The following is a 20,493-nucleotide window of genomic DNA, read 5'->3' as shown; positions in this document are numbered from 1 at the left end:
GGGTCCCAATATTAAATGGTTAGTCTTTCTCAACCAAGAACTGCTCTGCTTCCATCCCCCTCCATACACCTGACACAGAGATAAACCTCCAACCCCAGTGACAGTTGTAAAATGCTGTGAAGTCCCCTTTCCTAATTATTTAGTAGCCATCTCTTTGATCTCTCTATTGCATCTTCACCCTGGGTCTCTATGCATTTGCCATGAGCTCCATTTCCAACAGGTTATGATTCAGCATCAATGTCAGTGTTTAGTGAATTCAAATAAAGACATATTTGTGGGCAGGTCAGGACCAACATGATAATCCCATAGCATGTAGCCCCTGGTGCCTTCTTTTTTTTTTTTTTTAATTTTTATTGTTGGTTGTTCAAAACATTACATAGTTCTTGACATATCATATTTCACATTTTGATTCAAGTGGGTTATGAACTCCCATTTTTACCCCGTATACAGATTGCAGAATCACATCGGTTACACATCCACTGATTTACATATTGCCATACTAGTGTCTGTTGTATTCTGCTGCCTTTCCTATCCTCTACTATCCCCCCTACCCTACCCTACCCTCCCCTCTTCTCTCTCTACCCCATCTACTGTAATTCATTTCTCCCCCCTTTTTTTTTCCCTTTCCCCTCACATCCTCTTGTATGTAATTTTGTATAACCCTGAGGGTCTCCTTCCATTTCCATGCAATTTCCCTTCTCTCTCCCTTTCCCTCCTACCTCTCATCCCTGTTTAATGTTAATCTTCTTCTCATGCTCTTCCTCCCTACTATGTTCTTAGTTACTCTCCTTATATCAAAGAAGACATTTGGCATTTGTTTTTTAGGGACTGGCTAGCTTCACTTAGCATAATCTGCTCTAATGCCATCCATTTCCCTGCAAATTCTATGATTTTGTCATTTTTTAATGCAGAGTAATACTCCATTATGTATAAATGCACATTTTTTTAATCCATTCGTCTATTGAAGGGCATCTAGGTTGGTTCCACAGTCTTGCTATTGTGAGTTGTGCTGCTATGAACATCGATGTAGCAGTGTCCCTGTAGTATGCTCTTTTTAGGTCTTTAGGGAATAGACCGAGAAGGGGAATAGCTGGGTCAAATGGTGGTTCCATTCCCAGCTTTCCAAGAAATCTCCATACTACTTTCCAAATTGGCCGCACCAATTTGCAGTCCCACCAGCAATGTACAAGTGTACCCTTTTCCCCATATCCTCACCAGCACTTGTTGTTGTTTGACTTCATAATGGCTGCCAATCTTACTGGAGTGAGATGGTATCTTAGGGTGGTTTTGATTTGCATTTCTCTGACTGCTAGAGATGGTGAGCATTTTTTCATGTACTTGTTGATTGATTGTATGTCCTCCTCTGAGAAGTGTCTGTTCAGGTCCTTGGCCCATTTGTTGATTGGGTTATTTGTTATCTTATTGTCTAATTTTCTGAGTTCTTTGTATACTCTGGATATTAGGGCTCTATCTGAAGTGTGAGGAGTAAAGATTTGTTCCCAGGATGTAGGCTCCCTATTTACCTCTCTTATTGTTTCTTTTGCTGAGAAAAAACTTTTTAGTTTGAGTAAGTCCCATTTGTTGATTCTAGTTATTAACTCTTGTGCTATGAGTGTCCTATTGAGGAATTTGGAGCCCAACCCCACAGTGTGTAGATCGTAGCCAACTTTTTCTTCTATCAGACGCCGTGTCTCTGATTTGATATCAAGCTCCTTGATCCATTTTGAGTTAACTTTGGTGCATGGCGACAGAAAGGGATTCAGTTTCATTTTGTTGCATATGGATTTCCAGTTTTCCCAGCACCATTTGTTGAAGATGCTATCCTTCCTCCATTGCATGCTTTTAGCCCCTTTATCAAATATAAGATAGTTGTAATTTTGTGGATTGGTTTCTGTGTCCTCTATTCTATACCATTGGTCCACCCGCCTGTTTTGGTACCAGTACCATGCTGTTTTTGTTACTATTGCTCTGTAGTATAGTTTGAAGTCTGGTATCGCTATACCACCTGATTCACACTTCCTGCTTAGAGTTGTTTTTGCTATTCTGGGTCTTTTATTTTTCCATATGAATTTCATGATTGCTTTATCTATTTCTGCAAGAAATGCCGTTGGGATTTTGATTGGCATTGCATTAAACCTATAGAGAACTTTTGGTAATATCGCCAATTTGATGATGTTGGTTCTGCCTATCCATGGACAGGGTATATTTTTCCATCTTCTAAGATCTTCTTCTATTTCTCTCTTTAGGGTTCTGTAGTTTTCATTGTATAAGTCTTTCACCTCTTTTGTTAGGTTGATTCCCAAGTATTTTATTTTTTTTGAGGATATTGTGAATGGAGTGGTTGTCCTCATTTCCATTTCAGAGGATTTGTCGCTGATATGCAGGAATGCCTTTGATTTATGCGTGTTGATTTTGTATCCTGCCACTTTGCTAAATTAATTTATTAGCTCTAATAGTTTCTTTGTAGACCCTTTTGGGTCTGCTAGGTATAGAATCATGTCGTCTGCAAATAGTGATAATTTAAGTTCTTCTTTTTCTATTTTCATGCCTTTAATTTCTTTCGTCTGTCTAATTGCTCTGGCCAGTGTTTCGAGAACTATGTTGAACAGAAGTGGTGAGAGAGGGCATCCCTGTCTTGTTCCAGATTTTAGAGGGAATGCCTTCAATTTTTCTCCATTCAGAATGATGCTAGCCTGAGGCTTAGCATAGATTGCTTTTACAATATTGAGGTATGTTCCTGTTATCCCTAGTTTTTCTAGAGTTTTGAACATGAAGGGATGCTGTAATTTGTCGAATGCTTTTTCTGCATCTATCGATATGATCATATTGTTCTTATCTTTAAGTCTATTGATGTGGTGAATAACATTTATTGATTTCCGTACATTGAACCAGCCTTGCGTCCCAGGGATGAATCCTACTTGATCATGGTGCACAATTTTTTTGATATGTTTTTGTATCCGATTTGCCAGAATTTTATTGAGGATTTTTGCATCTAGATTCATTAGAGATATTGGTCTGTAGTTTTCTTTCTTTGAAGTATCTTTGTCTGGTTTAGGAATCAGGGTGATGTTGGCCTCGTAGAATGAATTTGGAAGTTCTCCCTCTTTCTCTATTTCCTGGAATAGCTTGAAAAGTATTGGTATTAGTTCTTCTTTAAAGGTTTTGTAAAACTCTGCTGTATACCCATCCGGTCCTGGGCTTTTCTTAGTTGCTAGTCTTTTGATGGCTTCTTCTATTTCCTCGATTGATATTGGTCTGTTTAGGTTGTCTATATCCTCCTGACTCAATCTGGGTAGATCATAAGACTTAAGAAATTTATCGATGCCTTCACTATCTTCTATTTTATTGGAGTATAAGGATTCAAAATAATTTCTAATTATCTTCTGTATTTCTGAAGTGTCTGTTGTGATATTGCCTTTTTCATCCCGTATGCTAGTAATTTGAGTTCTCTCTCTTCTTCTCTTCGCTAGCATGGCTAAGGGTCTGTCGATCTTATTTATTTTTTCAAAGAACCAACTTTTAGTTTTGTCAATTTTTTCAATTGTTTCTTTTGTTTCAATTTCATTAATTTCAGCTCTGATTTTAATTATTTCTTGCCTTCTACTTCTTTTGCTGTTGATTTGCTCTTCTTTTTCTAGGATTTTGAGATGAAGTGTGAGATCATTTATTTGTTGCTTTTTTCTTTTTTTAAGGAATGAACTCCAGGCAATGAATTTTCTTCTTAGAACTGCTTTCAATGTGTCCCATAGATTCCGATATGTTGTGTCTGTGTTTTCATTTATCTCTAAGAATTTTTTAATTTCCTCCTTGATGTCTTCTATAACCCATTGATCATTCAGTAACCTATTGTTCATTCTCCAAGTGATGCATGATTTTTCCTTCCTTCTATTATCGTTGATTTCCAGTTTCATTCCATTATGATCAGATAAGATACATGGTATTATCTCTACTCCTTTATAATGTCTAAGACTTGCCCTGTGACATAATATATGATCTATTTTTGAGAAGGATCCATGTGCTGCTGAGAAAAAAGTGTAACTGCTTGATGTTGGGTGGTATATTCTATATATGTCAATTAAGTCTAGATTATTAATTGTGTTATTGAGTTCTATAGTTTCTTTATTCAACTTTTGTTTGGAAGATCTGTCCAGTGGTGAGAGAGGTGTGTTAAAGTCTCCCATTATTATTGTATGGTGGTCTGTTAGACTCTTGAACTTGAGAAGAGTTTGTTTGATGAACATAGCTGCACCATTGTTTGGAGCATATGTATTTATGATTGTTATGTCTTGTTGGTGCATGGTTCCCTTGAGCAGTATGTAGTGTCCCTCTTTATCCCTTTTGATTAACTTTGGCTTGAAATCTATTTTATTTGATGTGAGTATGGACACTCCTGCTTGTTTCCGAAGTCCATATGAGATATGAGTGATATGATTTTTCCCAACCTTTCACCTACAGTCTATGTATGTCTTTTCCTATCAAATGCGTCTCCTGTAGGCAGCATATTGTTGGATCTTTTTTTTTTTTTTTTTGATCCATTCTACTAGCCTGTGTCTCTTAATTGGTGAGTTTAAGCCATTAACATTTAGGGTTATTATTGAGATATGGGTTGTTCTTCCAGCCATATTTGTGTATTTATGTTACTTAACATGGATTCTTTTTCCTCTTTGATTATTTTTCCCTTTATTGTACTACCTTCCACTGTTGGTTTTGATTGTTATTTTCCATTTCCTCTTCCTGTAATGTTTTGCCAAGGATGTTTTGAAGAGATGGTTTTCTAGCTGCAAATTCTTTTAACTTTTGTTTATCGTGGAAGGTTTTAATTTCATCTTCCATCCTGAAGCTTAATTTCGCTGGATACACAATTCTTGGTTGGAACCCATTTTCTTTCAGCGTTTGAAATATGTTGTTCCAGGATCTTCTAGCTTTCAGAGTCTGTGTTGAAAGATCAGCTGTTATCCTGATTGGTTTACCCCTAAATGTAATCTGCTTCCTTTCTCTTGAAGCTTTTAAAATTCTCTCCTTATTCTGTATGTTGGGCATCTTCATTATAATGTGTCTAGGTGTGGATCTCTTATGATTTTGCACATTCGGCGTCCTGTAGGCTTCTAGGATTTGGGATTCTGTCTCATTCTTCAAGTCTGGGAAGTTTTCTCGTATTATTTCGTTGAACAGATTGCTCATTCCTTTGGTTTGGACCTCTATACCTTCCTGTATCCCAATGACTCTTAAGTTTGGTCTCTTTATGTTATCCCAAATTTCTTGGATGTTCTGCTCATGGTTTCTTAACAGTCTCGCTGAGCTGTCTATGTTCTTTTCAAGTTGAAATACTTTGTCTTCGTTGTCTGATGTTCTATCTTCTAAGTGTTCTACTCTGCTGGTAGTATTCTCCATTGAGTTTTTAAGTTGGTTTATTGCTTCCTGCATTTCTAGGATTTCTGTTTGTTTGTTTTTTATAACCTCTATCTCCCTATATAGTTGATCTTTTGCTTCTTGGATTTGTTTATGTAATTCATTGTCGAAGTCATCTTTCATTGTCTGATTTTACTGTCTAATATCTTCCTTGAGACTCCAGATCATCTGAAGCATGTAAATCCTGAATTCTTTATCTGACATTCCATCTGCTGCAGCTGTTACCTCTTCTAAAGTTGAGTTGACCTGCATTGCTTGTGGTCCTTTCTTTCCTTGTCTTTTCATACTGCTCGCATTTCTTTCTGCTTGGTGAAACTGTTGTGTTATTGAATTTTCCCCCTATATATTTATATTGCTCTTGTATAGTTGCAAAGTCTCCCTTGCAGGGGCGGGCGGCAGCTGTGCTCCTCCTCCAATTGGGGTGATCTGTCTATCTCGCCGGCGGGCCGCTGGGCCCCTTCTCCAGGTCGCGTGGTCTGCCTACCTTGCGGGCAACTGCTGGGCCCCTCCTCCAATAGGGATGATCTGTCTACCACACTGGCAGGCCGCTGGGCCTGTTCTCCAGGTTGCAGATCTGCCTACCTTGCAGGTGCAGGCGGCGGCTGTGCCCTTCCTCCAATTGGGGTGATCTTTCAACTAGGCCGGCGTGCCGCCGGGCCCCTTCTCCGGGACGCGCGGTCTGCCTACCTTGTGGGCGGCAGCTGGGACCTTCCTCCAATTGAGGTGATGTGTCTACCATGCCGGCGGGCCGCTGGGCCTGCTCCACCGGTTGGTCGCAGGACTGCCTGTGTTGCAGGCGCATGCGGCGGCTCTGCTCCGCCCCTCCTCCAGTTGGGGCGATGTGTCTACCCCAGGTGCCTTCTTTTTTGGAACTCATCCCTCCATGGATGAGTTCCATTCCCACACTTTCCTTGTGTTCCAGACACTAGCTACTGTCCTCACATCCTAACTAGCATGTGGGAGAAGAGTGAAGAATCGCTCTGTAAGTGCTTTTCCCAGAAGTTGCCTACACCATTTCGGCTTGACTTACATCAACCAGATCTCAGGTGGCTATGCCTAGTAGCAGCAAGGCTTGGAAACAGTCTTTATCCATCCAACTAAAAATAAAATTAAGTGTTCTATAACTACAGCAGAAGTCATCAAACCCTAGAGGAAAATTGAAATGTCATCGGTGCCAGTCGATGAGTGAGATGAGACCATACAGGAAAGTTTGGGTTTTGTTCCTCCTTTGATTGTAATCACTTATGAAATATAAGAAGGTAGAATGGAGATAGCTATAAGACTCAGATTTTAAAAAATAGAATAAAATGAGGATAATAATGCCTATCTCAAAAAAAAAAAAAAAAAAGACTCAAGTAGAAGTTATTTAGCCCAAAACATTTTTCCTGATTAGCTTCTGGGGAAATAGCTTATCCCTCCTTATGCCCACTTAGCTCAGACGCTTCTATCTACCATGTGGACTCTCCATCCTTCTGACTCAGTCCTCAACGGTATTTGCTCACAGGTGATGCCAACCCTGTTGGCAGTGGATCATGCGGAGAATCCAGCAGTAAGAAATGGAGTAGGAGGTACAATGGCCAAGGAAGCCACCATGAAAGGAAGTAGCTCTGCTTCCTTTACCAAAGCGCAGCATAATTTGTCGGCGATGGATGGAAGATGGGAAGAACATAGAAGCCTCCTTTCTAGTGGGGCAACCCAGATTATGGGGACAACAGGAGGCATGGTGGGTGGTGCTGAAACCATGAGGACCACAAGAGCTACAGGGGCTTCCGGAAACATGGCTGGAGCTCGAGCAGGTGCTGTGGCAATGAATGAGGAGTTCTTAAGAAATTATTTCACTGAGGTAAGGATGGGTTTTTATGTATAGGAAAAAAATAATTAAGAAAGGAATATGGTTTTAAGGTACTCATTGCCATGAATCTAAATGGGATTTGGGGGTTTTTCTGTTTGGTTGTTTTTAGGTCATGTTCATAGGCAATGAGAAAAGAGGAATGATACTCATTGAATTAGTCAGTATTAGCTCAACTATGCTGTGATAACAAATGACCCCACATCTTCTAAGTTCTCCCAAAGACTTTTTTCTCACTTATGTTCATATATTGGCCAGTCAGCTCAGCTCTGCTCTGCTCCACGTTGGCTTCATTTCAATTTGCATACCAAAATAGCAGATTGTATCTGAGAAGCCGCCATCGTTGTGACACAGGGAAAAGAGTAATAGCAGAAGCAGGTTATGACAACATAAAGCCTTCAGCTTTCTTTACACTTGCATTTCATCGGTCAGAGCAAATCACACAGTCATACCAAATGTTAGTGGGTCAGAAAGCACAACCCTAGACCTGAATCCAGGAGGGAGGGCCAGAGAATACCTGACCTAAAAAACACAAGCTGTTAAGTCTGCTCAGATTTTACCTGCTGTACTGTTAGGAGAATTCATTAAAAAATGATGAGGAAAGTTATAGCAAAGATGATCAAATGCTTTAAAGAAGCTCATGGGGCTGAAGATGTAGCTCAGTTGGTACATCTTGCCTAGCATGTGCAAAGCCCTGGGTTCAGTCCCCAGAACCACCAAAAACCAAAGAACAACATCCAGAGAAGCTCATGCCTAGAATTAGGAATTAGAAGATAAAAGTGTTTGAAACAAAGTGTATTTCAGAACATATTCTATTACTAGAAACTATTGGGGATATTTATTCCATAATGGAAAATGGATCAGTTCATCTGGAGGCCTAATGCCTCTAAAATAGGTCAGTACCTAATAACAAAAATTTGAAATGCTGTGAAACCAAAAGAGAAACACACAAGTCCATAATTATAGCTGGAGAGTTCAACTTAACCCATCAGTGATTGAAAGAACAAGTCCACAAAATCAGCAAGGAAGGGCTGAGGATGTAGCTTTGTGGTAAAGCATTGGCCTAGTATGCATGAGACCCTGGGATATAGAAAACCTAACAACATTATCAACTGGCTCCAGAAATAGCATGGTTTCTGGAGCAGGGGTCTCTGGCCCTCTGCCAAATTTTGGCTGGAGCTACTTGACATCAGTAGAACACTCAATGACACAAAAGTAGAATACACATCCCTTTTGACATAGATATAAAATAAAATTTTTTATATAAAATAAGTTCTGTTCTGTGATAATAGAATAAGTTTTAATAGATTTAATAGAATTGCAATCAGGCAGAGTACTTTGGCACTCACAAACCAAAGATAATAACAAAGTAATGTATAAAATATACCCAAATACTTGTAAGTCACATATTTCCAAATAACCCATGGGTAAACAAAGGAAATTTTTTTTAAAAAAAGGAGCAGTTAGTATAAAGTTGAAACTGTGTACTCTGATGTTTGTGTTTGATATTTCTTTTATAACCAGACTTAAGATTTTGCATTTATGAGCAGAAATAATAGTCATCGCTGATGACTTGTCTCTATTATTATATCCATTTTAGAAAGTGGCTTCCTACACTGAGGAAGATGACGTTCACATGGCCAAGGACTGCCTTCTGGTTTATTCTCAGGAAGAAACGGAATCTCTACATGGCTCCGTCGGCTGCTGCAGTTTTATTGAAGGAGAACTAGATGACCGCTTCTTAGATGACTTGGGACTTAAATTCAAGACACTCGCTGAAGTTTGCTTGGGTCAAAAGATAGATATGGATATGGAAATAGAGCAGAGGCAAAAACCTGTTAAAGACACAAGTATGAATACACCTCCACGGTCACTCTATGACCAAACTGTGGTGAACTCAGAGACTTCCTACTCCTCTGGCAGCAGCTTCCAAGTTCCAAAACCTCTGCATGAAGCAAATGCAGAAAAAGTAACTCAGGAAATAGTCACCGAAAGATCTGTATCTTCCAGGCAGGGTCAAAAGGTAGCACCACCTCTTGCCGAGCCCTTGCCTTCTGGTAATATCATAATGACAGAAACGTCCTATGCCACGGGCTCCTCTATACCACCAAGCACTGTGATCCTGGGTCCTAGACAGCCCCAGAATCTCATTGTGACCGAGAGGGTATATGCTCCAGCTTCCACCTTGGTGGATCAGCATTATGCTAATGAGGGTAGTGTCATGGTAACTGAAAGAGTAATTCAGCCCAACGGAGGTGTCCCTAATCCTCTGGAGGGTACCCAGCATCTGCAGGATGCACAGTATGTTATGGTGAGGGAGAGAGAGAGAGTCCTTGCCCCCAGCTCAGGGGTGCAATCCACTCTGGTTGTGCCCAATGTGGCAGTAGGACAGAACGTGACAGTGACTGAAAGAGTACTAACACCTGCTTCTACTCTGCAATCCAGTCACCAAATTCCCATTGAAACCTCTGCGAAGGCCAGAAATATGGTGGTTTCTGGTGCAGGGGTCTCTGACCCTCTGTCGAATTTTGGTTTAGAGGAAACTGGTCATTCTAATTCTACCATCACCACATCTTCCACCAGGGTCACCAAGCATAGCACTGTGCAACATTCGTACTCTTAAGCTGCCACCAGCCACAGGCTGACCCAGAGCTTAGCCATCAGGAATTGGCTCTAAGGTTTCCTTGTCCCTGGTCTTTTGTAAACCTTTCAGACATGCAGAGACATGTATGCATTGAGCTTAAAGTTTTTCTCTGCTTCCATGGGTTATATTTCAGAGTTGCCCTGTGATTTACTGAGGACATAGTGATGATGCTGTTTCTGAAGTGCCTTTTAGTGAGCTATACAAACAATATTTGTAAAACAAAATAGAGGAAATGTGGCTTCTGAGAATTTATCAAATTAACATGAAGTATCCAGTTCATCAGCCATCTAGCAGAGCAACCCAAGAAACTGTCTGGGTTTCTGTCTACCATCATAACATGGAACGTTGCCCATTCTCTTGCCCATGACTGCACCTTACAGATTATTAGCAGCTCATTTTTCCAAAAATACATCAACAGTCTGGGCTACCAATTTTATTGTTGGTTTTCTTTAAGACTGGAACCCTTTAAATTGTGTAAAAATGTTGAAATTCTAGATTGCTGACATGGGAAGGACACACATTATAGTTTGTATACATGACACCCTGCACATGTGTATCATGGTCTTAAAAATGGCATCGTGTCTTCTTGTCTCTCAGCAGTCATGACATTTTTGAATGCTTCATATTCAGCTTAAAATCTAGGGCAAAATTTATAAATATAAGATAATTTTACTTATTATAATAATTAAATGCTTTGAAAAAAAAAAACCCTCAAGATATATTATCTTCTTACTAGTCACTTTATAGTGCAGCTAAACTCACCAGCTACTATGGTAGGAATAGTGCCTGGTTCATGACCTTATGTCCTCAGTGCCTAGCATGGATGTCAAATAAATATTTGTGGAATTAAATTGAATTTTACAAACCATTTTCTTTTATATTCCGTTGCCCAAGACATCAAAAGACCCTAGGATCCTATAATTATAATTTCAAATTATGATTCAATTCTGATGTCCCAAAGTTATTGACTGGTCATGACTTAGTACATGAGTAGTAAATATTACATATGAAAATAATAACTGGCCTGATTTGGGTTGTTTGGCTCCTAAATTGTATTGTATTGCTCCTAGAAATGTTTCAAAATACATTTATATATATGTCAGTAATAATTTGTATATCTATTTCCAATAACAAAGTAATTTTCTTAACTTTTCTAGACTAATTTCTGGACATTTAAGATATTTTGCTAGGAAAATGAAACTTTCTTTTGGTAGTACTGGGGGGGTCAAATTGAAAGCTTCACATGTTAGGCAAACACTGTACTGTCAAGTTATGCCCCCAACCCCAGAATTGAAATGTTTTATAGACATTTTTAAAAATATTCTTTACTTGAATTGTATTATGAAAGGAATATACAATGTGTTCCAGTAAATGTATATAGTAAGGGCATATATTTTAGAGATCATAAGCTGTGGCTAAGATGAAGTCCACTCTTCTTCCATGATCTAGAATTGTTTTCTCTCCAGTTGGTAATTTTTCTGTTTTGTTTTGTTTTTATTGTAGTCTTAGTTATATTTTGCCAAATATGCAGCAGGAGTATCCTTGCCGTGTGAAAATATAGATATGACCTATGTCCCTAAAACAAACAAAACTTGATTTTAGGCCTCCTGGGGCAGGCGTGGAAAACAAACCTGTCGTGTGTGTATATATAACATAATCACATGTTCTAAATGTTTTTCTTTGTTCCTAAAAAAAGTACTTTGCATTAGTTTTTGCATTTGTTCCTTGGTAGATTATATTTGTATGTGTATTATCATAAAATATTTAAATAAAAAGACTACTTTAAAGGGACTTTTCTCCACATCTTCTATATGCTTATAAAATAGGGGTTTTAGAGGAGAGCACACCCTAAAGACGGGTGTCTTAGTCATAATTATTTAATTAGATCCACTTGCAACCAGTGCAATAAGCCTCTTTAGAAGAGCATCATTTCTTTCTTTCTTCCTTCCTTTTTTTTTTGGTACCAGAGATTGAACTCAGGGGCACTCGACCACTGAGCCACATCCCCAGCCCTATTTTGTATTTTATTTAGAGTCAGAGTCTAGCTAAATTGCTTAGGGCCTCGATAATTTGCTGAGGCTGGCTTCAAACTCGTGATCCTTCTGCCTCAGCCTCCTCAGCCGCTGGGTAAAAGAGTAGAACACAAGAAGGCGCAATTTAGTTTTAATTTCAGATTCATAGTGAGTAATTTTTTGCTGTATGTTTGTCCAGTGGTTAAAAAAAAAAAAAAAAGTTCAGATGCACCTGAACAGAGCAGGAGCTAGGATGGAAGAACCTAATGGTTTACTGGATGTGGTTTGTGAAGCGCCAGGCCTCCTACCCTAACGCGAGCAGTGTCCCAGCTGCGGCTCATACCAGCCCAAATGGAGTCAGCCTGACCCAGATCAGCCTCTACTTCTACATCCACAAACTCCTGGAGCATGAATGACAGTGCCAGTACCTGCTCTGGGCACAGACCAGAGGCAATGGGCAGCTTAAATGCCAGTCCTCAGGATTTCTTCCCAGAGGACAAACCCGGCTTCTCCAGTCAGGTCCAGGCCTGTGGGTACCCTCCATGCAGCACCCAGGAGGATGTCCCCAGAAGCCTTGTAACCGAAAGCTTGGTCCTTGTCCCCAAAGCCAATTTAATAATGAGGACATGGTATTGAGAAAAAAAAAAGGGGGTTATTGCTTTGCTAGCAAAGGAGAAACACAGGAGACTCCTGTCCCAAAGGCTGTGAACCCTTCAAGGGTTATATTCCGGGTGTGCTCTGGTAGGGAGTCCTAGGGTGCCCTGAGGACTTGTTAGGATTCCCTTGTTAATCAAGGAGATATTCACTTCCCAGATCCTCAGGAGGCATCTCCTTCCTGTAGTGGGGAAGAAAAGGGCAATTAACTAGGGGAAGAAAAGATAACACTGTCTCCCAGATCTTGTTAGGGAGGGGGAGAGGGAGAAGAGAGAAAAAAAAAAAACCCTTTTTTTTTTAAAAAATGAACATTAGAGCACTGAGGGTTACATTCAGAAGGTGAAGGGACCACTGTAAACAGCCTCAACCCAGCCTCAGGGCCCCAGTGCCTCGACCTCCCCACTGCCCTGCCCCCAGCCCTGGACATCTGCCTGCCGGAGGAAGGTGATTTTGAGGACAATGACAAATCAGGTCCAGGAGATCACTGAATATATGTGGATTCTGCGCCTGCCACATCCCACAAGTCCCATGGGTCCTCATCCTGACTACTTTCGCACCTAATTGTTGTCCCCACTGTCATTTGAGGGAGTGTGGGAGCTATCTGGGTTCCCAGTCAAGGAGTGGAATGGGTATTCCTGGGTGCGTTCCTTTCCATTGATGCTGCCCACAAGCTCTCTAAGGGGCTGTGTCCCATGTCCTCTCTGGATGGTGGCCTTGCGACACTCAGTATTGTGAAGCTGTAACATTACTCATCTACAGGTTTGTGTCCTACCTGTAGTTTTAATCTATTTCCCTGATGAATATTAAAACATTCTTGCATGTTAACTGATTTTTTTGGGCGGGGGGAGGATACTGGGGATTGAACCCAGGGGCACTCTTTTTTTTTTTTTTTTTTTTTTGAGACAAGATCCCTGCTAAATTGCTGAGACTGGCTTCAAACGTTCAATCCTCCTGCCTCAGCCTCCTGAGCCACTGGGATTACAGGTGTGGCCCTCATGTGCTCTTTTATCAATCTTCTTCACTCTTTTCAGTTTATCCTATATTCCTGGCAGTTAAATTGCCTCTGTTTTTTTCCCATTTGTATTTGTTTTCATTAGTAGTATTTGTTTTCTCATTGTCAATTTTAGTACTTTTCAAATTACTTACCAGGACCCTGTTTAGATTTTTCATTTCTATCAATGAAAGACTGATATGTTGTAAGACAATGAATCATTACAAATTAAAAAGAAAAAGTATGGATGCTCCTTGACCTATGATACAGTTCTGTCCCATCATTACTTGAAAATATCGTAAGTCAAAAATGCCTTTAATACCCCCAGCCCATTGAACATCACAGTACAGTTTCTAACAAATGCATATAACTTTCAGACCACGATAAAGTGGAAACATCCTAAGTCGGGACCACATGTTGTTTACCGGAAACTCAAGTTTCACCAGGTACCACAATTGTATTTTTATTTGACCAAGTCTGGCAGCCTTGTTCCTAAAGAATTAAAGGTCACTCTGCCCAGAAAGTAACTCCAAATGAACCATTGTGTCTGGCCAGAGAAGGCTCACACATCTGACCAGAGATAAAATCCATCTACAACTTGAAAGGCTGACTTAGTTGCTTACATAGTTTATAAGGGAAAATATCAGTGACTGCTGTAAGAATTTGTGTGTGTGTGTGTGTGTGTGTGTGTACATGGTTGTGGATGTGGCTCAGTGGTTAAGCACCTCTGGGTTAAATATTTAATACTGGTACCCTATCTCCCAAAAAGAAGGACAATTTAATTACTTGGAAATACATAAATAAATATATTTAATATATAAATTTGTATATTCTTCTAACCTTCTAGGTTCTCAGCTAGGACTCTAATAAAACACAGATTAAAGAGAAAAATAAAGTCTGATAACATGTATAATATCTCAGAAGAAACAGATGAGCAACTCAAAGAGTTATTAAAACTTGGGTTGATGTTTTTCAGAGCAAAACTATAAATAAACAATTTGATTGAGCAAAGAACAATTTAGAAATCCAGCATTCTTTGAACCAGAAGAGGTTCAGAGAAGCCAGTCTACAATAGGAATTATTTTTTTAATTGATTTTTTTATATATAACAGTGGAATGCATTACAATTATTATTACATATATAGAGCTCAATTTCTTATATCTCTGGATGTATACATAGTATACTCACACCAATTCGTGTCTTCATTCATATACTTTGGATAATAATGATCATCACATTCAACCATCATTAATTACCCTATGCCCACTCCCTTCCCCTCCTACCCCTCTGCTCTATCTAGAGTTCATCTATTTCTCCTATGCTCCCTCTCCCTATCCCACTATAAATCAGCTTCCTTATATCAAAGAAAATATTCAGCATTTAGTTTTTTGGGGGGATTGGCTAACTTCACTTAGCATTATCTTCTCTAACTCCATCCATTTACCTGCAAATGTCATGATTTTATTCTCTTTTATTGCTGAGTAATAGTCCATTGTGTATATATGCCACATTTTTTTATCCATTCATCTATTGAAGGACATGTGGGAGAAAAGGTACACTCATACACTGCTGGTAGGACTGCAAATTGGTGCAGCCAATATGGAAAGTAGTATGGAGATTTCTTGGAAAATTGGGAATGGAACCACTCCTCAGTCTATACCTAAAGGACTTTAAAATAGCATACTACAGGAACACAGCCACATCAATGTTTATAGCAGCACAATTCACAATAGCTAAATTGTGGATATAACAGGTATTGTTTACAGACAGGAAAAGGAATTGAGCTAGGATGCAGCTTGATTGGTTACAGCTGAGCATTTGCCTTCTTTAAGCAAGAGTCTAATCAGGTGGTAACCTGCAATCCATTGAAACGTGGCTGCTGTGATTGGCTAAGACTCAGCTATTTGTTACAAATGTACACTTTGAACTTGGGTTTTCCCTTTACCTACTAAACAGGGTTGCAGTTCTTTATGGAGGAGCTCAAGAAAGGGAAGCACACCTTTTCCACCCCTCATCCCTGCCAAATTTAATTTAACAATATAACCTCTTGGGGTGGGGGGGAGAGAGAGAGAGGGAGGGAGGGAGAGGGAGAGGGAGGGAGAGTTGTTGGAGTTTATGGATGAGGGAGCCAAATTATGAGAAGGCTGTTAGAAATAGTAAAAAGGGTAAATGTGGATATGCACATGTAAGTCAGCATCTCTTCATCAACAAGAGCTCTTGGGATTTAGTCACCTTTTCTTCCTGGTGCACAGGAGACACCCTTATCATGGAACATCGCCTTTATACATGTACATCTTCTTTACAAAATGGAAATGTATATTCTATCTTCAGAGCTTCTCTGGTGTCTGCAACTTCTCAAAATAATCAAACCCAAATAATCATTATGGTAAAAAGGCATATTTGGGGTTAGCACATTCTGGGCTCCTACACAGCCAATTCTATAATGAATACATTAATGAAGAGTTCATGGGTATATCAAGACATCTTGAATCATGAAGATTGTCCTGTTATATTTCTGTGATCTGTGTCCCCACCCTCAGGGAATCAGGAGGGGAACTTTTTGATGATCTCTGCAGATCACATCCCAGTCCCCACTACATCAAAATGTATGCAATGAGATGGCCTAGCATCGTCTGGAAATGAGGTGCTTCCGGTAACCATTTCCAAGTAATCAAATTTTCCTTCTTTTGGGGGGTGGGGTACCAGGTATTAAACCCAGGGGTCTTAACCACTGAGCAACATCCACAACCCTTTTTAAATTTTTTATTTTAAGATAGGGTCTTGCTAAGTTGCCTAAGGCCTCCCTAAATTGCTGAAGCTGGCTTTGAACTTGCAATCCTCCTGCCTCAGCCTCTCAAACTGCTGGGATTGCAGGCATGCGCCACCACACCTGGCAAATCTTACTCCTTTAACACATCAAAACCTGTTCGTTTTACTATTTTAATGTAGTTCGAATCTTCTTTGTGCTTACTGATATTTTTTTTCTTCTTTGTTAATTGCTGAGAGAAGAGTTAAATTCTCCCATCTATTGTGGGTTTTGCTTATTTCCCCTTTAATTCTAGCTTGATAGTTCTGTGCTTTGAAACACAAAGACTGTGTTGCTCTTAGGTACAAACACATTTAGGATTATTGTGCATTCCTGATGAACTGACCCTTTTTGTCACTATGGAATGTTTCTTTTATCTCTGGTTACCTTCCTGTCTGGAAAGCTACTTTGTCTAAAATTAAAATAACTCCACCATCTTTCTCTGCTTAGTGTTTTCATGCTTTATCTTTTTGATCCTTTTGTGCCCCTCCTGCTCTATCTTTATGCTCCAAATGCAATGCTTGTAAACAGCCCTAGGTAGGTCTTGCCTTCTTAATCATTTTGACATCTCTGACTTTTAGCAGAATTTTAGCAATGACTCATTAGGGTAAGTTTAAACCTTCCATCTTGGTATTTGTTTTCTCTTGGTCTCATCTGCTTTGCAACTTCTTCTGCAACTTGGTCTCATCTGCTTTGCAACTTAGGGTTAGGGTTAGGCCTTCTTTTGCGTCACTGACCTCGGCTACTGACCTTTTCATTCCTCCTTGGGTTTATTGTTTAATTGTCTCCTTTTGTCGAGGAAAATATAAAAACAAAATGTCCTGCCAACCTAGAAAATCTTTCATAAAGGTAGAAGAGAAAAATAAGAAAAAAGTTGCATTATTAGATAAGCATTAAGGCAGATGTGCTGCTCATCAGCAGCAGTACATGAAGAAATTGTAAAGATAGGGGAGAAGTCTTACCCTAAGAATAGCCAAGCAAAGCACACACAAGATAAAAGGCAATGTGTCCTCAAGAAAGAGGATTTGACAGCACCATTTGTTCACCATAGTTCATCTTAAATTCAGTGATTGAGGTGGCCATTATGTTTGCTAATTGCTTTATTCAAAGAAATAATAAAACTTCTTTGGTCTCTATGACAGGTAGCTAGTAGCAACTTGGAGCCAGGCACCCTTGGAGAAGGGGAGATAAGGGTGCTATTTTCCTGGGTATTTATCTTTCAAAGAGGTGGCCCAGGTCTTTCACAAAGGCAGTCCCAGTTACAAAGCTGGAAGGCTTTTTTGATTTTTAAAGATGAATATCTCCAAGAGACAAAAGAGGATCTAACCATTGCAAGTTTTATAAAGTAAATACTTCAAGAGAGCTGGGAGGGGAAGGGAAAACCTGTGCTTTTTGTAAAAGCAATTTGTCAACGTGAATAAGAAGGCAAGACCTCCCCGTGTACTGTTTACAAGAAAGGCACTCTGCTTACCAAGAGATAGCAGGTGAGGCAGAAAAGGATCAAAAAGATAAACAATGGAAACACTAAGGAGAAGAAAGCTGTGTGGTTATTTTAATGTGAGGCAAAGTAGCTTTTAAGGAAAAAAAAAAAAACAGAGATAAAGGGAGATTCCAGAGGGGTAATGCAGCTTTTTTCAATTTTTGATTTGAACTTAGCCTTATACTCCATGGCTAGGCTCTGTGTGGCCAGAGGCTAGCATTTGGTGGCACAAATATAGAACATTTCTACAATTGTGGAAAGATTCTTTGGGGATTTAGAGAGGTTTTTGATTCACTCTTTTCTTCCTAAGAAGTCAATAATTTTAGTCTATGAAGTGAACTGACAATACACAGATTAACAGGGAAAACATACAAATTTATTACTGTGCATAAGCACAAAAACCATACACAAGCTTAAGGCTCAAGAAGGGACAAGATGGTTGAACTTCATGTGGAAATTAAGGAAAGGATGGGCTTAGGCTTGTGGGCAGGCTGCAGAATGCTGGAAGGTGGTACAGGGCAAGCAAGGGTCATCTCGTGATGTAGATGATGACTCGCCATCTACATGAAGCCCTGTGGTCTTCTCTGTCTGGGTCAGGTATCAGACCCTCAATGTCTTCTTGTGGAAAGATCTTTTCCAGGCAGAATGAGGGGTAGGGATCTGATAAAAAGCTTCCCCTGCATTCTCTGTTTATGAAGGAGAGATTTTCAAAGCCATTTTATTTCTTACAAAAACCAACTTGAAATATACTAAAGGAATACACTTGTGGTGGGATATCTTGATCTCCTGCAGGGACTTCATAGTTCTAGGAATTACAATACATTCATCATCTCTTTTGTTTCCTTCAGAGCTTTTTCCTACATCCTGGTTCCTTGGATTGTCAGAGTTCATACAGGTGCTCATACTGTGTTAAGGTGTGCTTATTGTTCTGTCCTTTAGGGTGTTTGTTAGGGTGCAACCCAAATGCGACCCAGATGTCCTGCTGCCCCTATCTACTGTTTTCAGCTGCTTCTACCAGAAAATTTGCTTTTACAACCCCTCTTGAGTTGAACCTTTCTGAAGTAATCTTGAACTTTGCCATTCCCAGCCCCCCCCAAGGACTACCTCCAACACTAGGTTGGGGGAGAGAAAACAGACCTTGAAATACTGATATCACCAGGCCAAGTTCCATTACCCCAGTTGTGAAGATTGAACACCCGAGAAATGCCAAGGCAAGCACAGAAAGCAAGTTTTATTTAAAGGACAGAAATAGACATATCCGCAGAGAAGGGTACCCAGAGCTGGATATCCAAAGAAATGGGGGTGTCTTGCCCCTTTTATTCATTTTAGAATTCCCTTGTTCTCATGTCCTCCTTCTGCCTTTATCTTGCCTCTCTCCTCTCCCCATCCGGTGCATGTGACAAGTGACCCAAAAGATGGAGTGATCCAGGCAGGAAGGTAGCAGCCCAGGAGGCATGAATTTACAACTCCCTGCAGGGAGGAACAGTCCCTGGGGCAACAGCTTGGAGGAGGAGGGTGAAGGGCTTTGGAGACATTAGAATTTTTTTCCTTTCCAACTTCCCAAGCAGACCCAATTATTTATTATCTGTATTGACTGCTTGTTGTCCCCCGGCTTCAGTACCACAATAAGAGAAGTCAGATTTGCACAAAATAGAAGTATCATAAATTCTTCTGAATGAATCCTTGATAGATGAGGTCCAAATGAATAGGCCTGACAATAAACTATGTGTATCGTCACCTACTAGTAATTCACATTTCTTTGTTTGGCACTCCTTTGGACTATAGAAATAAGGAAGGGAGGTGTAGCTCAGTAGTAGAATGCTTGCCTAGCTTGCATGAGGCCCTCGATTCAATCCCGAGCATGGGGGGACGGGGAAGATGGAATAACAGAAGCACAATTATCTAAGCCCTAAAAATATCCCAAAACCATCATCTCAGCAAGTAAATATGACTGTTATATGCTATGTGGCCACAAGATGGCACTACATATGCAGTAAAACGGGCAAACTTGATCAATATCCAAGCAAGGAAGAAAAAATTCATTCGTTCATTAAGTTCATGAGCAATCCAAACTCACAAAGGCTATTACCTTCCTTTACTAACTATGCCTTCCCCAGCTAAATTTTCCAGGATTGCCTAGAAAATGAAGCCCCAATTACAGAAATTAATAAACCCTGTTCCACTTTCTTTTAAGTAGAGAAAATATAAAAGGTCTTTCTGAAGGTGAGTCATGAACATTTGGTTCTATTAAAAATGATGCACTTTAGGGCTGAGGGTGTAGCTCAGTAGAAGAGAGCTTGTCTAATATATCCAAGGTCTGGGTTCCACCCCCAAACTGAATCTATCCAATGGATTGATAACTAACATAATCAGTCTGGTGTGGGTGATTATTAAGAATAGATGATGACGACTTTTTTTTTTTTTTAACAAAATTAGATTCAATTAAATATTTGTAGAATTCTCACCATGTGCAAAGCCATGGTTAGTGGCTTTAAGTTTTTTCAAGATAAGACCCTGCCCTTGCTCTCCCAAGGCTCACAGTACTTTAGAGGTAGTAGTTACAAGTAGCTTACTCTGAAAACCCAGACAGCCTGCAAGAAACAAGTCTTCAAAAATAGAAGACACCAAGATGGAAGGAGACCCTCAT

At 39.8% G+C, this 20,493-nt stretch overlaps 1 protein-coding gene across 1 annotated transcript in view; it reads left to right on the top strand.

Moving 5' to 3' along the window:
* The window catches only part of Dsg2 (desmoglein 2), a 52,877-nt gene extending 41,239 nt beyond the window's left edge, over positions 1 to 11,638 (top strand). Inside the window, exons 14-15 of the mRNA XM_071602826.1 lie at positions 6,914 to 7,252; positions 8,859 to 11,638. Coding sequence (XP_071458927.1) covers positions 6,914 to 7,252; positions 8,859 to 9,881 — 1,362 coding nt within the window. The 3' untranslated portion in view covers positions 9,882 to 11,638. The remainder of the gene's footprint in view (positions 1 to 6,913; positions 7,253 to 8,858) is intronic.
* The last annotated feature ends 8,855 nt before the right edge of the window (positions 11,639 to 20,493 follow it).

The sequence above is a fragment of the Marmota flaviventris genome, chromosome 16 (genome assembly GCF_047511675.1).
Source record: "Marmota flaviventris isolate mMarFla1 chromosome 16, mMarFla1.hap1, whole genome shotgun sequence".
Taxonomy (NCBI): Eukaryota; Metazoa; Chordata; class Mammalia; order Rodentia; family Sciuridae; genus Marmota; species Marmota flaviventris.
Note: the sequence above shows the minus strand (reverse complement) of the source record. Positions and strands in the feature narration are given on the sequence as shown.